Consider the following 21,071-nt stretch of genomic DNA (forward strand, 5'->3'; position numbering starts at 1 on the left):
ATAATTAGTATTTGATTTGTGAAGAGTAGATATCTCTTCCAGTACCCTGTGTCAAAAAAATTCTTAGCTTAAACATAAGCAAAGAATAAAAAAAAAAAAAAAAAAAAAAAAAAAACAAAGCATAAAAGTATTATTCGGTAAGAATTAGAGAAGCTATAAATTATCAACAAAGAATTCAAACGGTTGACTCATTGCAATTCGAAAACTTTGTCGACTGGATGCCAAATCATGTGGCATTTCTTCTAAACGATTTGTTGCTACCATTCCAAAAGATGAACCTGCAGCTAATGATACTGATGTCCCTTTTTGAATATTAGATGAAAACGCAGTTGAATGAACAGCTGATGGCATAGGTACAGGTGGTAAAATTGCACGTCTGAAATATTGCACGATTATTTTAATTCTAATTTCAATTTTGCAGATTTAAATTCTAATTTCAATTTTGCAGATTTAAATTCTAATTTCAACTCTGCAAATTAAAAGAATTGCTGCAATCTCTTTCTTTCATAATTTTCTTCCCTTGCAAAGGCGATGATAAAGAGAGAGAGAGAGAGAGAGAGAGAGAGAAATTAAAAAAAAGTACCCCCGTCTCTGTTCGCTTCCACTTGAACCATCGTTACTACTCGTTTGACTGTGCACATCTGGACCACAACCGGTAGCTTCAGCACCTTTGTATGGTATAGCGACGTTGGTTGCAACGTATGGTTGTTGATTTGGATATAGTGTTAACGGCATTGATGCATAACCACTTACCTAAGTTTATCACATTTTAAGTATGTCATGTTAGTCTGAACAAAACTAAATTTGAATAGTAATAATGAAATATGTAATTGTAATCTAAAAAAATCTAATAATTTACCAAATTAAATAGTAATCATTTTTACAATTTATGAATTCAATTTATGAAAATAATCTGTTGTGAATTTTTGCTACAGCTACTTAATGGAAATATTCAAATGTTATTAAATATTTCGATTACAACTGATAAAATCTATAAATAAGCAGCTGTATTGATATTTTCCCAAATTAGACTAATTTGCTACAAATTGTCATCATAACTCATGCAAACAATTTAACCGGCGTTAACTGCAGCATGCAAATTTGTGCAAATAGTGAATTTTTTTTTTTTTTTTGAAGTAAAAGTGCAAAGCTTACATAATAAGATTGTACTTGTAATTTGTGGTTTTCTTATTGACATGTCTAAAATTTGACTTAGAAATTGATCATCCCACAATTGTTCTATTTTTTTTTTTTTTTTTTAACATTCCCTTTCAATAAAATGCTCGACCCCGGATGTTAAAGAAAAACTAATAAGATTGCTCGGAACTTACCAAGAATCAACTATTACATCATCTACTTTACTAATTTTGCTATTTTCTTGATCAGTATGTATAGGATTAAATTTCTCTTCTCTTTCTCATGTGTGAAACTTTGTGCTGTTCTTCTTTAATGAAGCAAAGCGCATGTGGCAGAATCTACTTTGACATACATTTATACTACTAACAAAAGTTACTATCAGCTTATGATAATAACAACATGCCATAGACATATCAAAGAACTGACATATCCCAATTGCAGAGAAAGCAAAAAAAAAGTAACGAATGAATTGAAAACAAAAAAAAAAAAAAAAAAAAAAAAAAAGAAAAGAAAAGAAAAGAAACAACTTGCATAACATATAATTTCCAAATAAGTGTATGGAATAAGCAGTGCACAAAATCAAATAATCATTTCTCCCCTAATGTGACAACTTTATTTTTTATCTTCGGTAATGTTATTTGCTGAGATATTGAATGTTTCTGGAATTAGAAGTCAGTAAGTTATTATTTACTTGGCTTACCCATCTTCTGCTTTTAAGAGAAATCTCAAATTGAGAAATTATCACTAATAACGAACTTTGCAGTGTTAAGCAATTTCATTTACAAATGAATTTTCAAAAGATGAAATAATCAATGAGATGAGCTTAACTCCATCATCATTTTATAAAAAGATATGGTAGCTTTTATTCTAATATTTTTGATATATAACCCTCTACATTTAAAAATATTTGTCAAATATTATAAAGCGCAAAAGCAAGTGTTATCCTATTTATTTGATATAGCATTTTTGAAATATTTAGTCTTGATAAAATTTGACACTAGCAAAAACTTCATCAACAAATGAATTAGGTAATATTAAGAGTGAGAAACGAGAGCTATTTCTACAATATTCTTTTATAGTCATATTCAACACACAATTCTATCACCATCTACATGCTACACTTAAATTACTGGACAGTCCTGCTGGATAAAAATTGAAAAAAAGCGCATTACTAAACAAGCCTATCTAACTTAACATGCTCTCTAGAAATTACATTTAAAAAAGGTATGTGCAATTGTTGTTGGAAACATGCGATTGTTATTTTTGTTATATTATTGATGAAATGAAAGAAGTGAATTAAAATCATATGAAGCATAAAAAATTACGATAAAATCTTGTTAGTTGATGAGAATTACCTAAAATACAGCATTAGAATTCATGCAAAAGTTCTATTTGATGCAATATTTAAAATCAAGAAAAATTAGATACAAAATAAAAAATGCATGAAGGACGAACTGCGAAAGAGTAGACTACAAGAAAAAAACCTTTGAAATCAAAAAACTCAATATAATCTACCCGTCTGAATGAAAGGCCTCACTATCCGCTTTATGGAACGAAATATAATTATAATTAATTTATCTATCGAGTCAAACCGTTTAAATCCAGCTTATTTGTAGTTAAATTTTGGCATAAAAGTTAGAATTTAGCCAACAAAAAGGAACCTACGAATACCGTCATGAAAGTAGTAAAAATTCATCTAAAAAATAAATCATATCAAAAAATCAAAAAATAAATCATAGTATGCTTCTACTATGTTGTCTTCTACAGTTATTACTAAATATAGTTGTCAATGCTCTGAACATATCCTTCAAATCATATGTGTTTTGATAATTTTTTGATTTGAATTATATATATTCTCAGAAGATTTTAGTTTTAATAAGGACTAAGCTGGTTTTTTTTCTGCAAAATAAAAAAAAATTTTTGATGCATTAGTAGCAGCTAGAAAAACATTCAGAATTGTGTAACTAGCAGCAAAAGCAAAAAGAAAAAAAAAACACAGACGGTGGTGTTAATTAAACAAACAAATCAGAGATTAATTGACTGATCATAAATATATTTGATACAAATATAAGTTTTTGCTGAACACGTCAAATCTAGAATTTTTGAGAGTTTCTGATCCCAAAACATTCTCATTGTTAAGAATAACGGGTCATGACATACAGACCGACCCACCAATCCATAACAATACTGTAAAAGATTTAGAGTAGGGAAATGATAGATGACAAATCTTATGAGAAATAACATTTCTGCGTAGTTGGATCTGTCTAATATAATGCAAGAATTCTTTCTGAAACGAATTCATTTTAAATAACGAAACGAAATTAAAGAGTTAGTGCAACTTGATTCATTCTCTCTACTGGTACTTTGAACTTCTGAAACCGCGAAAATCGCAAATGCGGGGAGATAATCATTTCAAAATAGCATAAATATGTAACTAAAAGCAGACTTCTAAAGAATATACAAATTAAAAAGGAACGCTTAGAAAAAAATAATGATAAAAACAACAACATATTACGGTCGCAAGACTATTCTAAAGATTAGTTAAATAGAATCGCGTGGTACCATCAGCATTCGCTGGATTTTCAATACCGCTTACCATTGAAGGTGCACTCTGCGGTATCATCGTTGGCTGAGGCCAAGCACGTCCACTTTGCTGTGCTGCAGCAGCAGCAACAAGTCCTGGTGGTGGTGGTGGCAATACTGAACCCACTTCACTTCGAACACCCGGATCATCGCCGCCAGGATTCTGCCGCAAGCGTGCATAATCTTAAATTGAGTATAATTTTTCAGAATAAAGAAGCGAAGGATGAGAAATCTTATGGAGATAATGGAAGAAATGAAAAGAGAAAAAAAAAAAAAACAAAATTCTAAATCATTGATAATTTCAACAGTTCGTAAAATTTTTCGGTTCAAAACAAGTTTAAGAAATGGTTAAAAACTTAGCTATATTTTACTTCATTCAAACAAGATAAAGTTTATCCAATTTTCTAAAAACAAACCAGCACATTCTTCACCCAGAATATAGTAACATTGTTCAGTGAAAGTAATTTTATTGACCACATGACTGATTAACTTCTCTTTCAACAACTCGCCAGCAAATTTGCGTCCATCCTTTCGATCACGGAGCCCATCAACATGTTCCATCAGCCAATCAACCAAATCACTGCCTAAAAATAATAAAACATTGCAAGGAATTTTTAAGACACCGGAATTTTCAAGATAAAAACATTCTTTACTTAAATATCAATTAGTTTACTTAAATATTCTACTTAAATTTAATTTTAATATTAACAATGTTGACTTTTGACAGAGAGAAAAATAATTTCAGCTGCTAATTTCATTTCAGATTTCAATGCATTACAATTCAAATGCCCAGAGAAAAACTACTAGTAAACGAAAGAAATGGTCTCTGCCAAATAAGTAAGTACTCACAACCGAAATTTGATCGTAAAAACAAATACGAAAAGATAATGAACTTTCAGTAGTCTCCTTATTCTTAGCTACTTATTCAATGATGTTGACAGATTGTAACAATTAATGAAGAATCAGCATTAACTGTTTCGAGACAAATAAATCTTACCAAGGAAAGACATCGGAATTGGAATCTTAAGCCATGTGCGATTTTTAATATCTAAGCCAGAATTTGGCATAACCATCATTTGAACAACTTTTTTCTTGTCCGTCATAGCATCTAACCGAAAATGAGCTGAAAAACAAATAAAAGTATAGATAAAAGCAAAGTAAAAAATTTTTGAAACATCAAGCAAATAAACATTTGAAGCTCGCCTTTTTAATATTATGAAACACTGCCTAAAAATATTCTTAAAGTGGAATCTGAAAGTCCTTACCTCCTCCAACAATAGTGTTCGGAACAGAACCATTCGATGTTGCAGTGCTGCTGCTTGCAGGTCGACCATACTGACCAGGTATTGGAGTTGGAGCGCCTTCAGAACCTGAAAGACTTTTTGGCAATATTCAAACTTGTTAAATGTCATGAAAGTCTAAAACCTTGAAAAGTGACAAACATCTGATATATTCGAAACAGAAATTAAAGTTTTGTATAATATTAAGTAAAAAAAAAGGAAAAACCTTCGAGGATAGATGGCATTCCTCGCATAGCATTGGTGTGCTGTATCCAGGCTTGGGTATCAATAGGTCGCACTGGTTCATCTCGATGTCGTGGAACAGTAAACGCACTTCTTGGTCCACTATCCCACATTTTAGCTACTGTTAACTTAATTGGTCTGAAAAGCAGCGTCATGTTTATGAGAAACATAGAATTAATTCTCCAACCAAAAATTGAATTCAAAAAAGATTTATTTAAAATGTCAACTTCAAGGTCATTTGCAAATACCTCCGTAAAGTTTTAATCGTGTATCACTACGTTAAAACTTGTAAACTCACCCTCGCCGTGCAACTGATTCACGCAAAACGTCAACTGCTTGATCGTTCGTGAAGTTTTCGAACGAAATATCGTTTACTTGTAAAATCATATCGCCTGGCTCAATTCGTCCATCTAATGCCACGGCACCACCTAAATGTCAATAAATATTAAAGCTGAAGTGCAATCTTACCAAAGATAAATATCCCAGAATCAAGGGACTGCCATTTTGAAAAGTCAGTTAATATTATCAAATCAATTACCTTTCATAATATTAGCCACATAAATGCCATTATCACCACGAGACGAGCTCTGTCCAACAATGCTGATACCCAAAAAGTTCACCGTATCCATATTTAGTGTTACTGTGATAACATCCAACGACATTGAGCTTTCTGTTATGCTACTAAAAGATGAGGCTCTTGAAGGTTGACGAAATCGTCGACGATTTCGGCGTTTACGATATGCAGGTGCATGATGTTGTCGAGAAACACTGGTGATGTCGGTAGATGTTGAAACTCTGAATTTTTTTCAAACTTCAAATAATTTCATTTTTGATAAACAGACAAACAAGTCAAGAGAAATCGATAACTGTTTTAATTTTTTACTAATCTAAAGAGAAAAATTGCAAATCAATGAAGTAATTTGATTCGTAATTGTATTTTACAGCTTTCATAACTAATATACATACAATTAATAGGTATATTCTCTATATAGTTTAAAAAATTGGTATAAAAAACCTAGAACGGTCGTCATCATCCGAGAATAACCGTGCGTCACTTTCAGAGCCCAACGTTGAATCTTCAAACCGTCGACCTCCACGGTGTCCTGAAATTACAAAATGAAATTCCTCAGAAAAGCATACTTGATATCATTTCGCGGTACTTAGTTAAAGGAAACTAAACTTAAACCGCAATCAGAAACTTCCAAAAAGTTGGATCACAAAAAAAGAACAGTATGTTAACTCCTACTTATAGAGATCCTGCAGTCTAATGACTCTTGAAGATGAGAATCTACCAAGTAAGAAGAAATATTAAGATGCATACCTTGCGAAATGTACTGTTGCGGAAATGGTCGCCTTGATATTCCCTTTACTTGCATTGGTAGAGCTCTCATGTCACTGATAAAAGAATCCGAATCTGTAGATGCCACTAAAAAATTTTTTTCACAATGAACAATTATAGGTCGAAAAATAATTTTTGAAAACTGAACAATCACACATTAAAAAAAAAAAAATTACTGCTCTGGTCAAATTGTTGCACAGCTTGGCGATAAGCCATACTTCCAACAGGATACATGGTTGGTGCTGGGCCCGGGACCGAAAATAACATTAATCAAAATTGAATTTTACATTACTCTTAAAAGTTGCCTTCTTTTCTATCTTCATTGGTTTATATTAAACATGCCTCCAGCTAATTACAATTTAATAAGTACTGAAATTGTTGAAATGATTACGTCGCGAACAAAAAAAAGACTTATTAAGCAAAAATTCTTTAGCTTCAACTTACCATGAGTCGCGCACTTTTCAGTGGAAGGCCTGAAGAACCATCAGAATGACTGCTACCTTCTGATGTAAGCAAAAAGAGCTCAAACTGACCATTCGCCGACCGATGTAAACATTCATTGTCATCACGTATCTCCACTTTCACTTCACTAAATAGTTTTTTTCATTTCACATCTTATACTATTTCTTAAAATGACTTCAAATTTGAATTTGTAATTACCGATCGCTTAAACTGAAAATATTGTACAGCTATTAATAATTCTACTGAACATTAAAGACTTTAAAAGATAAAATTTCAAGTCTTAACTAAATGGCAAACAGCTTGCCATTATCACAAATTACTTTTAAATAAAGCAGGAAAAATATTTGAACTTACGGAAAAACTCCAGAATCGGGAGCAGGAGCTTTACAGTAATATTTGAAATTTGATCGTGTTAACACACGTTTAAAGTCACCAAGTGTTATTTTATCGGGCGGCACCATGACATCAGTACAATATGGCACCATTTCGTCATCGATATGATAATATACCTGAAACGTTGATAAGTCTAAGGTAATTCATATCTGTTCTTGGTGAGGCAGGCCTCTTTTTCTAAAACACTTGGGGATGGTAGTGAAATAACTATTTCATTAGCTAGGGCTCATTACAATTTAAGGAACTTGAAAAGGAATTTTACTAATACTAGTGTAAAGATTTCTATGAAATTAAACTTGAAAAGTTATCACAATAAGAAATGATAAGAAATATAGAAGCAAAATATATTCCCAGAAACATGTAGGAAGATGATGAGCATTACGAAAGACTAGACGAATTAAAATGGAACGGAACTAGAGCAAAATATAGCGAGTAGAACCAATGCAAAGAATGAATAATAGCCTTAAAGCTTCATGATAATTACTCCCGAATCCACTAGGGGTCTCATATGAATGTGGAAGTATAAATATAATATAAGAAAACATAACCATACTTTTGTACTTGTCTGCTGTGAAGGAACTCCTATTCCATGTTCCAAACATGAAGTACCTTTGGCAAGTGGTGCCTTCGAGGTACATGAACTGTTTTTACTGCTTTCATCTTTACTTTCTACTGCTGAACTAATTTTCAACCTAAAAATATTTCGCATTAAAAATATGTTTCTGTAAATATTTGGCATTATCAAGAATAAATTTATCATCGCATCTTCCAAAAAATCAATATCTTAACTCTTTGGAATGCAATCTTTACAAGTTTCTGAACGAATTCTTGGATAAGTGAAACATTTTCTGTTTATTAATTGCATACTTGTAACCAAAACAACTAATGAAATCATTTCTACAACTAGTTAGAATTGAAACCATTACTTATTTGTTTTCTCGATAATCGTATCCGTTGTATTCGACGTATCAAGCGTATCTGAGACATCCATTCTCAGGCAGTACAAACTGCCGTCGGAGTGGAAAGCTTCGCTGAAGCAACGAGTTAAGACATACTAATATTTTAGCAGCAATTTAAAACCTTTTAAATTTCGCAAATGTTCTCAAACAAATCTAATTTCACTGAAATGCAGAAGTCAACTGATGCCGAAATATGTATAATCTATGTATTTTCTAATTCATTGCAATATTTATAAGATAGAACATCAATTTTAACATCATACAGCAAAATGTATAAAGTTCATTTATACAAGCACATTCGGTCATTCCGGTGAAATTTGTCTATTTGAGAAGTGTAGCAGTCCGGTAATTCAGTTAAATATTCCGGTCATTCGATATAGTACATTATCAGTTAATTGATTTCCTCTTCCACTAGCAAATTTTAACCATTTTTATGCATAGCAAATAATATATACTTAATTAGGAACATATAAATGATTAATATGTTAGTATTAAATATTATATATATCTATAAAGAATCAAACTAGAAAATATCCAAATTCTAAAGGAAAAAAAAAGAACAAAAAACAAAAGAAAGAAATCATTGATAACACAATAAGGGATTGATTTTTGGCTATTAGTAGCAGAACCTGCTCGATAAATTTCAATTATGGTAGTTTGATAAGCATAATTTGAAAAAAGGGAGATTAGAAGATGTTAGCATTGATAGTGTAATTTCAGAGGGGAACAGAGAGGAATGGTGAATGATAGAGTGATAGCGAATATGAATGGAGAATGTGAGTAGCAGAGATTGATAAGATTTATGAGAGAGCATTAGGAAAAGAGATGATTTGGTGATGAAAATGTCAAAGTTATTATTTTAGGATTCTCTCTGATACTTTTGATATTTTCAGAAATAATGTGAAGATTTGTTGTACGAGATAAGTGAAGAGAGAATTAATTAGCACTACTCTTTCCTAAATTTCAATGCTATGTTAAAATAATAAAAAATTTTTGTGCTTACATTATGCTTGAAATCGATTAATTCTCTGTCAGTTATTTAACCATTCGAAAATTTAATAATTTTGGTTTAACATAGCTTCGTTTTGTCTTTTTTTTTTTATAGACAATGCCATTATCACGGAAAAAAGCACATGAATTGGCTTGTGTTGTTGTGGAGAAAACAGTTATCACAGATACTCTCAAACACCGATTTGTCATTGAAAAAGAATTTGCACGCGGTGGTTTTGGTCGCATTTACTCCGGAAGACAAGTAGTTTTTAAGATTTGAAATAAGCTTTGAATATGAGTTAGAAATAGAAATTCACTATTGTGCATGTGTATGTATCTTGCACAAGACACTGATAAAATTTACTTATAGAATTATTGTTACGATTTTTTATTATCTGTCTTACCAAATATTCGGTCTGCTATTAAAGAATAGAAATATACTCAAAATTTATTTTCCAATTATAATTTCGTATTTCTCTATCTTTTAGATATTTTATATTCCTGAACATATCTTCTAAATGTTTTATTTTCTGAATTGTTTTATATTCAGATCCACTAATATGAATATTTTTCTTTTTATATGTTCAGCATATGATTTTCTTCGATTCGTCATCTTTATGCTATCTCTTTTTATGCACTCTTCCGACAAAATAAATTTCAGGAAGATAGTAAAGAATATGACAAGGCTGGTTCACTTGCGATCAAAATTGAACCGCATGCAAATGGTCCACTTTTCACAGAAATAACAGTCTTTCAACGAATCCTAACACCGCAAAAGCTTGCAACTTGGTTGGATAAGAAAAGTTTGTTTAATTGACTTCTCGACTTTAATTTTACGAAATTATAAGCATGTTTCAGATAATTAAAAAAAGTCACCCATATTCTATTCTAATTATGTATATATGTTTTATTTTCATTTGAAGATTTTTTGCAGAAATCAACCATATTGGTTTACCTCCATACGTGAGTAGCGGTTTATTTACATATAATGGTGAGAAGTTACGATTTCTGATTATGCCACGCTATGAGAAATCTCTGGAAACATATCGTATAGCAAATGGTGGTATTTTGGACATGGATTTAATATTGACTGTTGCGAAACAATGTGTCGATTGCTTATCATACATGCAGGACCACGTTGGTGTTCCGTCTTCACAGTCCCAAATGCATCAGTTCCAGTAGATTGTAATAAATAATTTCCTTCCATAACCGTTTTCTAAAGAGAAGACTTTTCTAACTTGAAATGGAAATCACAATTATCAAAGTTTCGGTCTTTTGGCTTTCTGGCAGATTGGTAGCTATTCAGGATTACGTGCATGGTGATCTAAAGGCAGACAACATTTTGTTGGCATCAGCAAACGAATATTCCAGATGTTTTTTGGTCGATTTTGGACTTGCAAGGTTGGCCAAAGGGAATGTCGACAAACCGGATAAAAAAAGGGGTACAATCTGTATTTTTGGATATGATTCTGAAATGAGGAATTGTTCAGTTTTAGTAATGCTTTATTTTAGCAAACTATTGTATATTTTTCAGCTCATAACGGAACTTTGTTGTTTACTTCATTGGATGCTCATCGTGGTTGTTCTCCTTCATTTCGAGGTGACTTGGAAATACTTGGATACAACATACTTTACTGGTTGTGTGGAACGTTACCTTGGCAGAAATATGGGCAAAAACCAGAATCAGTAATTCTTTGTTTGATAATTTTGTAATGTCAATTTAAAAGTTCAGAAGCAACTTGTAAAATTTATGATCAAAGCTTTGAATATTTTTTCGCGGCTTGCCAAAATTTTTGATAGTTTTCTCATCTTCTCTGCTTATCATACAGTCGTTTTATTTTTGGTTTAATACAGGAAATCTAAAGTGAAGAATTTAGAAAAACTGTATGCAGCGTTCATTACCTTCTCAGTTGTAGTCAGAATAACGTGATAGCAACTAGGTAGTTGGTGGCGCTATTCGATGATGTTTGAACGAGATATGATTTGATTTTGTTGCGACTAAAAAAAGTTGAATTTACAATGGATAAAGCTTGAATATAATTTCTTTTTCTTAAGGTTATGACAGAAAAAGAAAAGTTTTCAAAGGAATTCGATGAAAATATCAAGAAGCTTATGCAAGGTGAATATGTGCCTTTTCTGAGCAAGCTTTTTAAGCTGGCTTATGAAACGCCGTATGTGAACAAAGTGGATTATGGAAGTGTTCAATTGGTAGATCTTTTTTTTAAAGGGCATTTGCGGCTGGTATAGCAAATACATGGAAAACAGATTAGAACAAGTCACCTTTTCCGATGAATTTTACTATTTTTCAGATTTTGAATCAAATGTCATCGACATCTAAAAATTTGAATTCAAGAAGCAGAAGGAAGGGAAACTCAAAAACATCGCTGACTGATAAAGCTGTGAGTGCGAGAAACATTTCACCATCGACTGTTCGTAAGCGTGAGGGGAATACAAAAGATCTAGGTATGGTTTTAAAAATTAAGAAGTTTTGAAGAATATTGCTGCTGAGTGTTCTTCAGGTCGCTTTAGCATATGTGTGAAGTGAATCAATCTCAGTTAGCATGCCTGTTACCTTCTTAATTAGATCAAATTGTTATTTTTTTTTCTTTTTTTTTTACATAATTCCTGCAATAAAGCTACCTTACTGTTCACTTACTGTTTTCAGCTATAAAGTTCACTTGCTATTTTTGACCTATTTCCTCAAAAAATGCTTTTCAAGGAGTCATGACATTTTTTATTATTATATTTGTCCTGGGTATTTTCTTTTCATTCGGTGGTTATTAATGGGACCATTGTTTAATGAAGGAAATCAAATCTTTTGTATTCGCAAAATTATTCACAAAAACAGTTTTAATTCTTAAATTAAGAAGAACTGCCATCAGTCTTGAACATAATGTGGCTATTTTTCAACTTTTCTTTTTTAATTTTGCATATCATGTTATGCACTCAATTATTATCAGTTATAATTTATTTGTCTAATTCTAATTTTCCTATACACACTTTTAACAGCTTGTATATATCAATTATTTGCCAAAAAGGTATGTCTTAGATAGTAGTACGTCATCCAGCAAACCACCTACTCCAAAGAGACGGAAAAGTGACCGAATCGCAAACCAGTTGTCAAAAAAAGTGGTCGATTCTCCAAGATCTGACGAAGAGAAGTCTCCAGAAGTTGGTGGCAGCAATGGTAACAAGAAAAAAGACATTAAACATTCACTCAATGTCATATCTCATAAAAAAAACTTTACTAAACTAAATCGAGGACATCGAAATGGCGTGAAGTCAGCAGCTAAACAAAATGCACCTTTATCGCCAGCATTATTGCTTTCTAGCAAAAGTGAGTGATTTAATTTTTCGTGAAAATTAGGAGGGAAGCTGGGTAAATGACTGAGTATTTTCAAGTCATTTTCTAAGACAGGACAGAAGAACACAGCTGCATCTGGCACGCATGATCATTCACAGTATTTGAAGTGTCATCAAATTTGCTCTTCACACCACATCCATTTCTGTTTATTCTGGCACAACTGATTTCACATTCACGTTTTCTGATTTTTTATGCACGGCGTGGTTGCTTGCGTATTTTAAAACAGCACCAGAAATATCCGAAGATTTGAATAATAATTTGTGAGTGCACAAGAAGAGAAACGAATGTAGAAAATTGAGGGTAGAACACTAAATAAAAGAATAAATCGTAGAATTTTCAGAAGTGGAAGATTCTCCTGGTAAGAAACTACGTAATGTAATTCCGGGTCTTCACAATATGAAGACCGTGCGACAGTCTTTGAAAGATACACTTGTGAAGAAATATATCAATGTTGCTAATCAGGCTAACAGAAAGCAATAAATCTAGTGTGATTCGTTTTTTATCTAGATCTTAAAAATTGCAACCTTTTTTGAGTGAATATATTCTTTTAAACGGATAAGTTTCAAAAAACGAATAAGTTTTCACACACGGAAAGAGTACACAATAAAGAAAGTTCATGAGTTACGACGTTATTCTGTATTTTTCAATTTTTCGACTTTTTAGCAATAAAAGATAAAAAAAAAAAAAAGTGAAATTTCTGATATTAACATGTTAGGAATAGGTTTTATGATTGACCAATATATTGTAATTTCTTAACATTTTGTCACAGTTTTTTAAGTTTATAATACTCGTACTTTTAGCTCATATTTGGAAGTATTACTTCACATAGTATATATCCTTATCTTATTGAATAGTTGTATTTGGTGCTATTTAGCCATTTTATTGCAACCTACTATGAGTGTATTCTTTCGTAAAATTCATATTGGTTGCTAGGATAGCAGATGTAAAATATAAGCAAAAAATGAAACGTTATTTACATTCCATGCATTAACGTACGTTTCATTTCTGTGCTATATAATTACTTTTTTTTTTTTCTTTGTCTTTTTTGTATTTGACCTCTACTGGTCATAATGCATGCATTGGAAATTTTCATTCCTTTTGATAGTGAACCGTTGAAATAGTACTATTTCCTTTACCTTTGTATGCTAAGGTGTTCTGGTGTTTAAAATAAATGAGTTTTTGGGTTATTTGTTGCAATTGTATAATCTGTTAAATTAAGACATTCATCTAAGATTTCATCTTTCCTTGTAATAATTGCAAATCTTTTGAAAACAATGAGAAATTTTGGTTGAAAACAGGGAATTGTATTGTAAAATTAAATGGATATCCTCGTGAATGGATATTCTTTTATTCATTTTTAGGTCTAAGAAAAATATTTTTATTTCGATCGATTCAGTTTTTCACAATTTGCTAGAAATATTTTACATAGTTTATAGTGATGACATGTCTATAGTATTTACAAACATGACGAGAACTAACTAACTAACTCTGTTGAGCATATTACATTTATATGAAAGAAAATATTGGAAGCGGATTTATGCCTATAGCGCATTTTTTTTTTAAAACCTAATAAATATGCTTGTAAAAAATGGAAGTGTTTTTATGCATTGTAAAATTGACCTTCATAGTTGTATTATTGCAATCAATAATTTTCGTTTATTTCACGTTTTTATGCCGTGTTACGTCAGTGTAAGTTACTTGAAGTGACTTAAAACACGCGGGATCACGTATGCATTCATAATATTATTGCTAATTTAAGTGCTAACTTATATGCATCAATTAAATAGTCTGCGGAAATTGTTGTAGAGAAGAAGATAAATTTTTAAAAATTAATTATATTTCTGAGCAAGTTTGTCTTAATTTCCGGTTCTGATAAAACTCATCAATTATTTCGCTATATGCTATACAAGTTATATTTGTGTTAATTATAATATTTTTAAATCTTATAATATTGCCAAAAAAGTTATAAAGTTTATTGTGTTACTATTATTAACATCAAAGTAATTTAATGTAAAATGAAAGAAAGAAAAAAAAAGAAAAAGAAAAAGAAAGAAAGAAATACATTAGTAAACTGTTAGTTGTGACACAAATGATGTCCGATGAAAATTATTTTATAAAATTTTCACTCAAAAATGACATCATTTCTGTATGTGAAACTATATTTTTCAGTGTTCATTTTAACATGATATCATACTTTGTTCATTAAAATTGCTCTACTTTTTAATAATTTTATAGTTAAAATTTTACTCGAAACATATAACATTTTTATTTTAGACGATTTGTATAATTTTAATGCTAATCATTTTGCATATGAAAAATCAACATTTCTGATTATATGTCATAGAGACAATAAACAGTTTGAATTTATATGAAATATTTTTGAAATTATAACTAACTCTTAGCAAATTTTTTTTCCCCCCCTCCCCCTCCCTTTCCCAAAAAAAAAAAAAAATTCAATACAAATGGAATAATTGAATATCAATTTTTTGTAGCTAATTGAAAATCTTTTCGTTCGGCTCAATTCTACTTCATTTTCAATTCTATCATCACTAACATCCTCTACAGGTATTTTATTTCGCAAAGATATTTTTTTTTTGCACTCTGTCAACTTCTTAAATTTCCCAATTATTTATATCGAAGATTAAAAAATTTTCGAAAAAAAGAAAAGGTTAAAAGTATATATGAATGTTATCTAGAATTTAGGATTTATTCCATTTAATCTATCTTAGTTTAAATTAACTTTTCGTCTGTATAAATTGAAGTTCATATCAATTTAAACTTAAAAAGTTATTTTGGCAAATTTGGTATGGAAAAATGTTTTTTGTTTTGTTTGTTTGGTTCTTTTTTTTTTTTTCTTTTTGATTCTCAATTTTTTGGTGATATGTGAGAGCACGAAATGAATATAATATATGCCGATGGAAGACAGCTTTATTATCAATGAATAAAAGGGGGGTATGACGAATGAATGTCGTTAATGGATTGATTTTATTTTGTTTTTTTTTTTCTGTTTTTTTTTTTTTTTTTTTTTTGCTCTTTTTTGTTGTGAGATTTTAGGCCCAGAAGGTAACAAGGTAGAATATTCATAGTTTATGATGAATATTTGCATAAATAATCACTAAATTGAGATGGATAACTTGCCATTACTTTTATTTTTCTTTTACTAAAATTTTGATGTAAATTTAAATGATGTTATATACTTTTTTAGGATCAAACATCAGTATTTAATCAAATTTAGTTAGTATGATAATTTAAATAAATTTTTAAGTGTCAAAAAAAAAAAAAAAAAAACAGGCCTATATGGCTGATAAAGCTTCCTTGGAGTTATTTTGTCTAGAACTATTGCTTCCTCGGATCGATTGAATGTGAAATTGATTTGAAATTATAATCAAAGAAGTGATACCTGATAAATACTTTTGAAATGAACACAGGAAATTGTAAAGTATCATTTCTATGAAAGAAAAAAATATTCTATTATTGTTAAGGTGATAAATTTTGATAAGAATTTCACAATGAAGCTTAAAGTTTATCATACTTGACAAAATGTTCAAACACATTTCATTTCATTTCCATATAAAGATCATTATTATTTCAGCTAATGGAATAATAGTGATTATATATTTGAAAAATTTTATTCATTTCTATCCTTCTTTCTCTTTTTTTTTTTTTTTTTTTCGGGAAAATAATTTTAGAAAATTTAATCATTGCTGTTTGCTTTTTGTTTGCGATTCGGTAGCAAAACAACATTTTAGATACATTTAGATAAAGGTAAGTCTTAGTTTTAAAATAATTTATGTAGTTGAAATTTTAGAAAAGATAGATCATTTTTTTCGTTTTTTAATTTGCTGCAAATATATGTGAAACAATCGTAAGATAGCATAATTATTGTCATATGTCACAGAAAAAAAAAAAAAAAAAAGTTGACAATGGTGACAGGAATGGAGAGAAAGGGAGATATTATTGGGATAAATGCGTGAAAAGGAGGTGATGATGCGTGAAAAAGATGACGGAGAAGTAAGTAGGAGAGAAAATAAGTGAATGTGAATAATTTTTAAAAATGTATCAAAAAAATGGAAATGATGAATGATTGTTAGCGCTTGGCAACCATCAAATACTGTTACTAAAAAGGTATCATTGTATTCATTTTAAAGAAAAGAAAAGAAAACGTCGCCATCATTGTCTCTTTCATCCATTTAAAAAAAAAAAAAAAAATTTACATTTATTGGTTCTTTCAGAAGAAAATATACATTTGAAAATTCATTTCTATCATTGATGGTAAAGGATGTGATAAAAGAAAACTTCATGATGATATAAGGCGGAAAAATCACAAAATTAATTTTGAAAATTTTGCAAAAAAACTTTTCCAAAAATAACTTATCATTTATCATAGCTGTATAAATCATTATAATCATAAATTCGTTTATCACTAAAATTTAAATATATATGTGATTAGTTTTAATCTCAATTTTTTTTTTTTTTTTGAATTTAAAGAGAGAAAAAACAAGTAGTATTCTTAGCATACTATTATTTTACTATTTAAAAACTTCAAAATATCTCACGTAACTACGAATTGAAAAGACAATTACGCTTAAATATTAGCCCTCCTCTATTTTTATTATTTAATATCGCAAAAAAGTTTCGCTATCATTTGGACAAAAAGATAAAAAATTAAAAAAAAAAAAAAAATGCTTATAAAAAAAATTTTGCAGTTCGCAATATTGGATTGTTTGAATTGAAAGGATAGATCAGGAAATACGGAATGATATTAATGCTATGTTCCCACTGACAATCAGTGGTACTGATCATTGCGATGATAAAAAAAAAGTGATAATCCTGATTCATTCAGGTAAAATTTCAATAGCTTCAAAACTCAATGTATCTGTGAAATTTTTTTTTTTTTTTTGTTTAATTGAGAGGAAAATTTTCAAATTTAATTTTCGTTAATTTGTATTTTTTGTAAAAATTAACAAAAATATAATTCGAAATCTTATATCATGTCGAATGATTACAGTTTAAAACAAAGCAAAAAATATTTTTAGCTTCTATATCATATCGTATTTTCTATCAAATTAGATCAAATCAATGAACTTATCTTTGAATATATATATATAAACAAATTGAGCTATCACTTTTTTTTTTTTTAATTTTAAGATCTCATCTAACAATTTAATGTTTTATAAAATTTCAATCTGTCTATCATTTTGAAAAATTACTTTTTATGATCAGCGGAATAAGATTCAGCTTTATAGAATAGACAACTGCGCCAAGATTACTGTGTAAACAGAACGTAAAAAAAAACTGTGAATAGTGGCATTAGCCAACGAAAAATTGACTCTTTATCACTAATGCAAGAATATAACAAATAAAAGAAGTTTTAAATTTTTAATAAACGAATAAATTCAATTACTTTCACTGATAATTTAAGCAAATACGATACGAGCAAAATGGATTTTATCAATCGAATCGATGCATTTCGTATTATCTGCGCTAAATTATTTGCTAATGTTTTGAAACTTTCAATCAAACATTTTCAACCAATTCATTCAATTATCATTTTAATCGACTGTTAAATCTAGTCGAATTTGACAGGAGGACAGCAAAAGATGTAAGTTTAAGATTTCATCCACAAATATGCATAAGGAAGGTAAAGTAAGATAAGGTAAGATAAGATAAGGTAAGGTAAATAATAACTAATTGTTGGTTTTATATGATCCAAATGCAGTAACATCGATTAAAATGTTGATTGGAAATACAATGAAAGCAGCAAAATGATAAGTGACTATAACCATTTGCATTGAGAATGTGACAAAGGTCAATGAATCGAATACCTGGAAATTTGTCATATCAGTCTTTTGATGATTTTGATAAGATGATAATGGCAATTGAATTCGATTGCACGGAGAGGGATAAGGTTGCATAATGTTAAGATAATCAGTGATGATAAGATGTGAAGAGTGGAGTATGATGGGATGTGATTTAGGAACAGTAAGTATAGATGATGATGATGATGAGATTAAGAATAAAGTGATATGTTACTTTAGTAGTAGGTATATTAAATGTTAAAAGCGCCTCATTTCTCTTCCTCTTAGACATTACCGCCATTTTCATTAGCCAAACTGACAGATTCTCTTCTAATATATCCAATTAAAGTGGGCGCAGATGAAACAATGACAGGTTAATGCTAAAGATGTCACATAAACATGGATTAGTAGAACTGACCAGACAGGTGGTACCACGGGTCACTGCCGGTCAATTCCATCGCTGTTGGTAATGAATATTTTTAAGGTAGTCATGAACCACTTGGAAAATTGAGATGGGAGGTGGGGCAGGCGACGGTGTGCACACACACACACACACACATACATACACATACACACACACATACACATACAGACACGCGCACACACATACCGGAGATTGTCGGTAGTGTGTGAGTGGGCGTAGACGTAGGTGTAGCCCCGCCTCGCCACACTCCGCCCTATGAGATTGCAAGCGTTACAGGAATTCTTCATGCTCATTCCACGCATTCCACCCGTGTCTGTTCAGCAGTGTCGTGTCCCGTCGAGATTGCTTTTTCGGAAGGTTCGTTCTCGAGCCTACGGCGCTCGCTCGTTCCTCTCGCGACGTAACTGCGAAAGGTTCCGCGCCCCACTTTATTACTACCATTGCTACTGCTACTGCTACTGACTACAACTGTTCTTCCCACGATAACGGTACATAGTGTTGACGAGAGCGCCAGCGTCGTCATCGGCTTTGAAGCGGAAAGATTTGCGTTGCAGGCGGTAAAGAACAGTGTTATTGCTGAATGTGAAGGTTGGTGTATGTATTCCATTCTTTTGTCACTTCAATCCAATCATTCACATACACATGCACATACGAACAGTTTGAAAGAAATTCTCGAGAATAGCAATTCAGTATACTGATGGACAAACGAGTTCTTGTTTGTTTATTTATTTTCACGAAGATGTTTTGCATCATCAATTGGAAAAGTTTCATTTCAAGTTTCAAGTTGATTCATTTCTTTAATGCTCTTAAATGGATATATTAAAAGAATGCAATGCTTCGAGTAAATAAATAAATAAATACATAATCAAAATGAGATTATAAGATATTACTAGATTTAAATTTGCTTACTCAAAATGTTTACATCTACTTCATGGTCCCTTTCTTCTGTTCATCTTTTCAGAAGAAAATCTTTATTTTGAACTTTCTCAAAATATCTCGAGAATGATGTCTTACCTGATAGATCAGGATGTACTTCTGGAAGTGCCTCTCTCTATCGATATATTGTTTATCCGTACTTCCTGATGTATGTGTGTATGTATGTATGTGTGTGTGTGTGTGTCCTTTTATTTGCTTCTGATCAGCACAACAGTGATTGTTAAGTTGTTGTAATAATGGAAGAGTAATTGATGTTGGTAAGAAAGTGTCAGCCGACATTAGCTTCGGAAATGCTTTGGTTCAGGATGTGGTTCGTAATAAGCAATTGTTGTTTAAAAGAAACACATCAAATTGCACTGAAGCGCCCCTGTATTATTCACTACTGATAAGAAGGATGCACAGTTGCGCTTTTGCTTGTGTGTCGAACTTGAAATAGTGCTTTTGCAGGCAGTGATATTTCATACATTGCATTCAGTCAGTCATTTTTTAGCATCACAAGATGACATATTTGTATTGAGATGTGTTCCGATAAGGTGAATAAATGCTTCAAATGACTTATCACTGATTATTTTATCAATTTTAAAGACATGCCAAGAGCAATGTTGTCTCCATTCTGATTTATCATCTTGTTACTATTTAAAATGTTCTTTTATCATCTCCTTCATCCCTCAATACATGTATGCTTTCCATTTCATGCTGACATGACCTTTCTGAGAGTGAGAGATGCTGTCAACTTGACATGTCAACTTAATGACATTAAGCTATTAATGATCATTTGATATAAGCTAATCAAACAATTCTCACAGTAAGCATTTTATCATTGCAATAATTAATAATTAATTCACACATTTTTCTCATTTTCGAAATTTGCAACATTCATCCAATGAAAGTGAATGATAAAATTTCTTCTCAAAAGTACTCAAAGAGTTAAAAAGTACCAAAGTTTTTTATCACTTAACTTTAATTTACTAATGAATATTTCAAAAAAAAAAAAACATTCATTACTGTATTTTTCTTCATTTCTCTTCCATTATTGGACACTGAATCATTTGTTATCTTTACAATTACAATTACAATTACAGTGTATTTCAAATGAAGTAAGTGAAGCAATATTTGTTTTTTCATTATCACAAATTAAGATGAACTGTTTGTCATTATCATAA

The 21,071-nt window shown here is 30.7% G+C and overlaps 3 protein-coding genes across 4 annotated transcripts; 2 read left to right on the plus strand and 1 right to left on the minus strand.

The window, feature by feature from the left end:
* Window positions 1-153: 153 nt before the first annotated feature.
* Bm2592 (Domain found in Dishevelled, Egl-10, and Pleckstrin family protein) lies at window positions 154-8,428 on the minus strand (the record flags this gene model as incomplete). The annotated part of the gene is made up of 16 exons (XM_043078190.1): window positions 154-376; window positions 584-753; window positions 3,734-3,903; window positions 4,137-4,304; window positions 4,718-4,843; window positions 4,986-5,081; window positions 5,227-5,381; window positions 5,542-5,671; window positions 5,782-6,036; window positions 6,266-6,346; window positions 6,565-6,669; window positions 6,759-6,824; window positions 7,023-7,171; window positions 7,399-7,553; window positions 7,991-8,129; window positions 8,364-8,428. 16 exons carry the CDS (start codon window positions 8,426-8,428, stop codon window positions 154-156), a joined length of 2,253 nt encoding a protein of 750 aa, XP_042934124.1.
* Window positions 8,429-9,504: 1,076 nt separating this feature from the next.
* Window positions 9,505-13,230, plus strand: Bma-vrk-1 (Protein kinase domain containing protein; the record flags this gene model as incomplete). 2 transcript variants are annotated; one of them, XM_001896045.2, is made up of 9 exons in its annotated part: window positions 9,505-9,648; window positions 10,048-10,189; window positions 10,321-10,523; window positions 10,693-10,828; window positions 10,921-11,072; window positions 11,442-11,594; window positions 11,696-11,849; window positions 12,436-12,723; window positions 13,091-13,230. In XM_001896045.2, the coding sequence occupies 9 exons, from the start codon at window positions 9,505-9,507 to the stop codon at window positions 13,228-13,230; spliced, it is 1,512 nt and encodes a 503-aa protein (XP_001896080.2). The 2 variants fall into 2 exon arrangements, with proteins under 2 accessions (XP_001896080.2, XP_042934125.1); XM_043078191.1 differs by lacking the exon at window positions 12,436-12,723.
* A 5,454-nt stretch (window positions 13,231-18,684) lies between these two features.
* On the plus strand, window positions 18,685-20,055 carry Bm10346 (Uncharacterized protein; the record flags this gene model as incomplete). The annotated part of the gene is made up of 6 exons (XM_043078192.1): window positions 18,685-18,732; window positions 18,837-18,921; window positions 19,033-19,082; window positions 19,249-19,385; window positions 19,469-19,560; window positions 19,934-20,055. The coding sequence occupies 6 exons, from the start codon at window positions 18,685-18,687 to the stop codon at window positions 20,053-20,055; spliced, it is 534 nt and encodes a 177-aa protein (XP_042934126.1).
* Window positions 20,056-21,071: the final 1,016 nt, after the last annotated feature.

The sequence above is a fragment of the Brugia malayi genome, assembly GCF_000002995.4.
Source record: "Brugia malayi strain FR3 genome assembly, contig: Bm_v4_Chr2_contig_001, whole genome shotgun sequence".
In the NCBI taxonomy this organism is placed as follows: domain Eukaryota; kingdom Metazoa; phylum Nematoda; class Chromadorea; order Rhabditida; family Onchocercidae; genus Brugia; species Brugia malayi.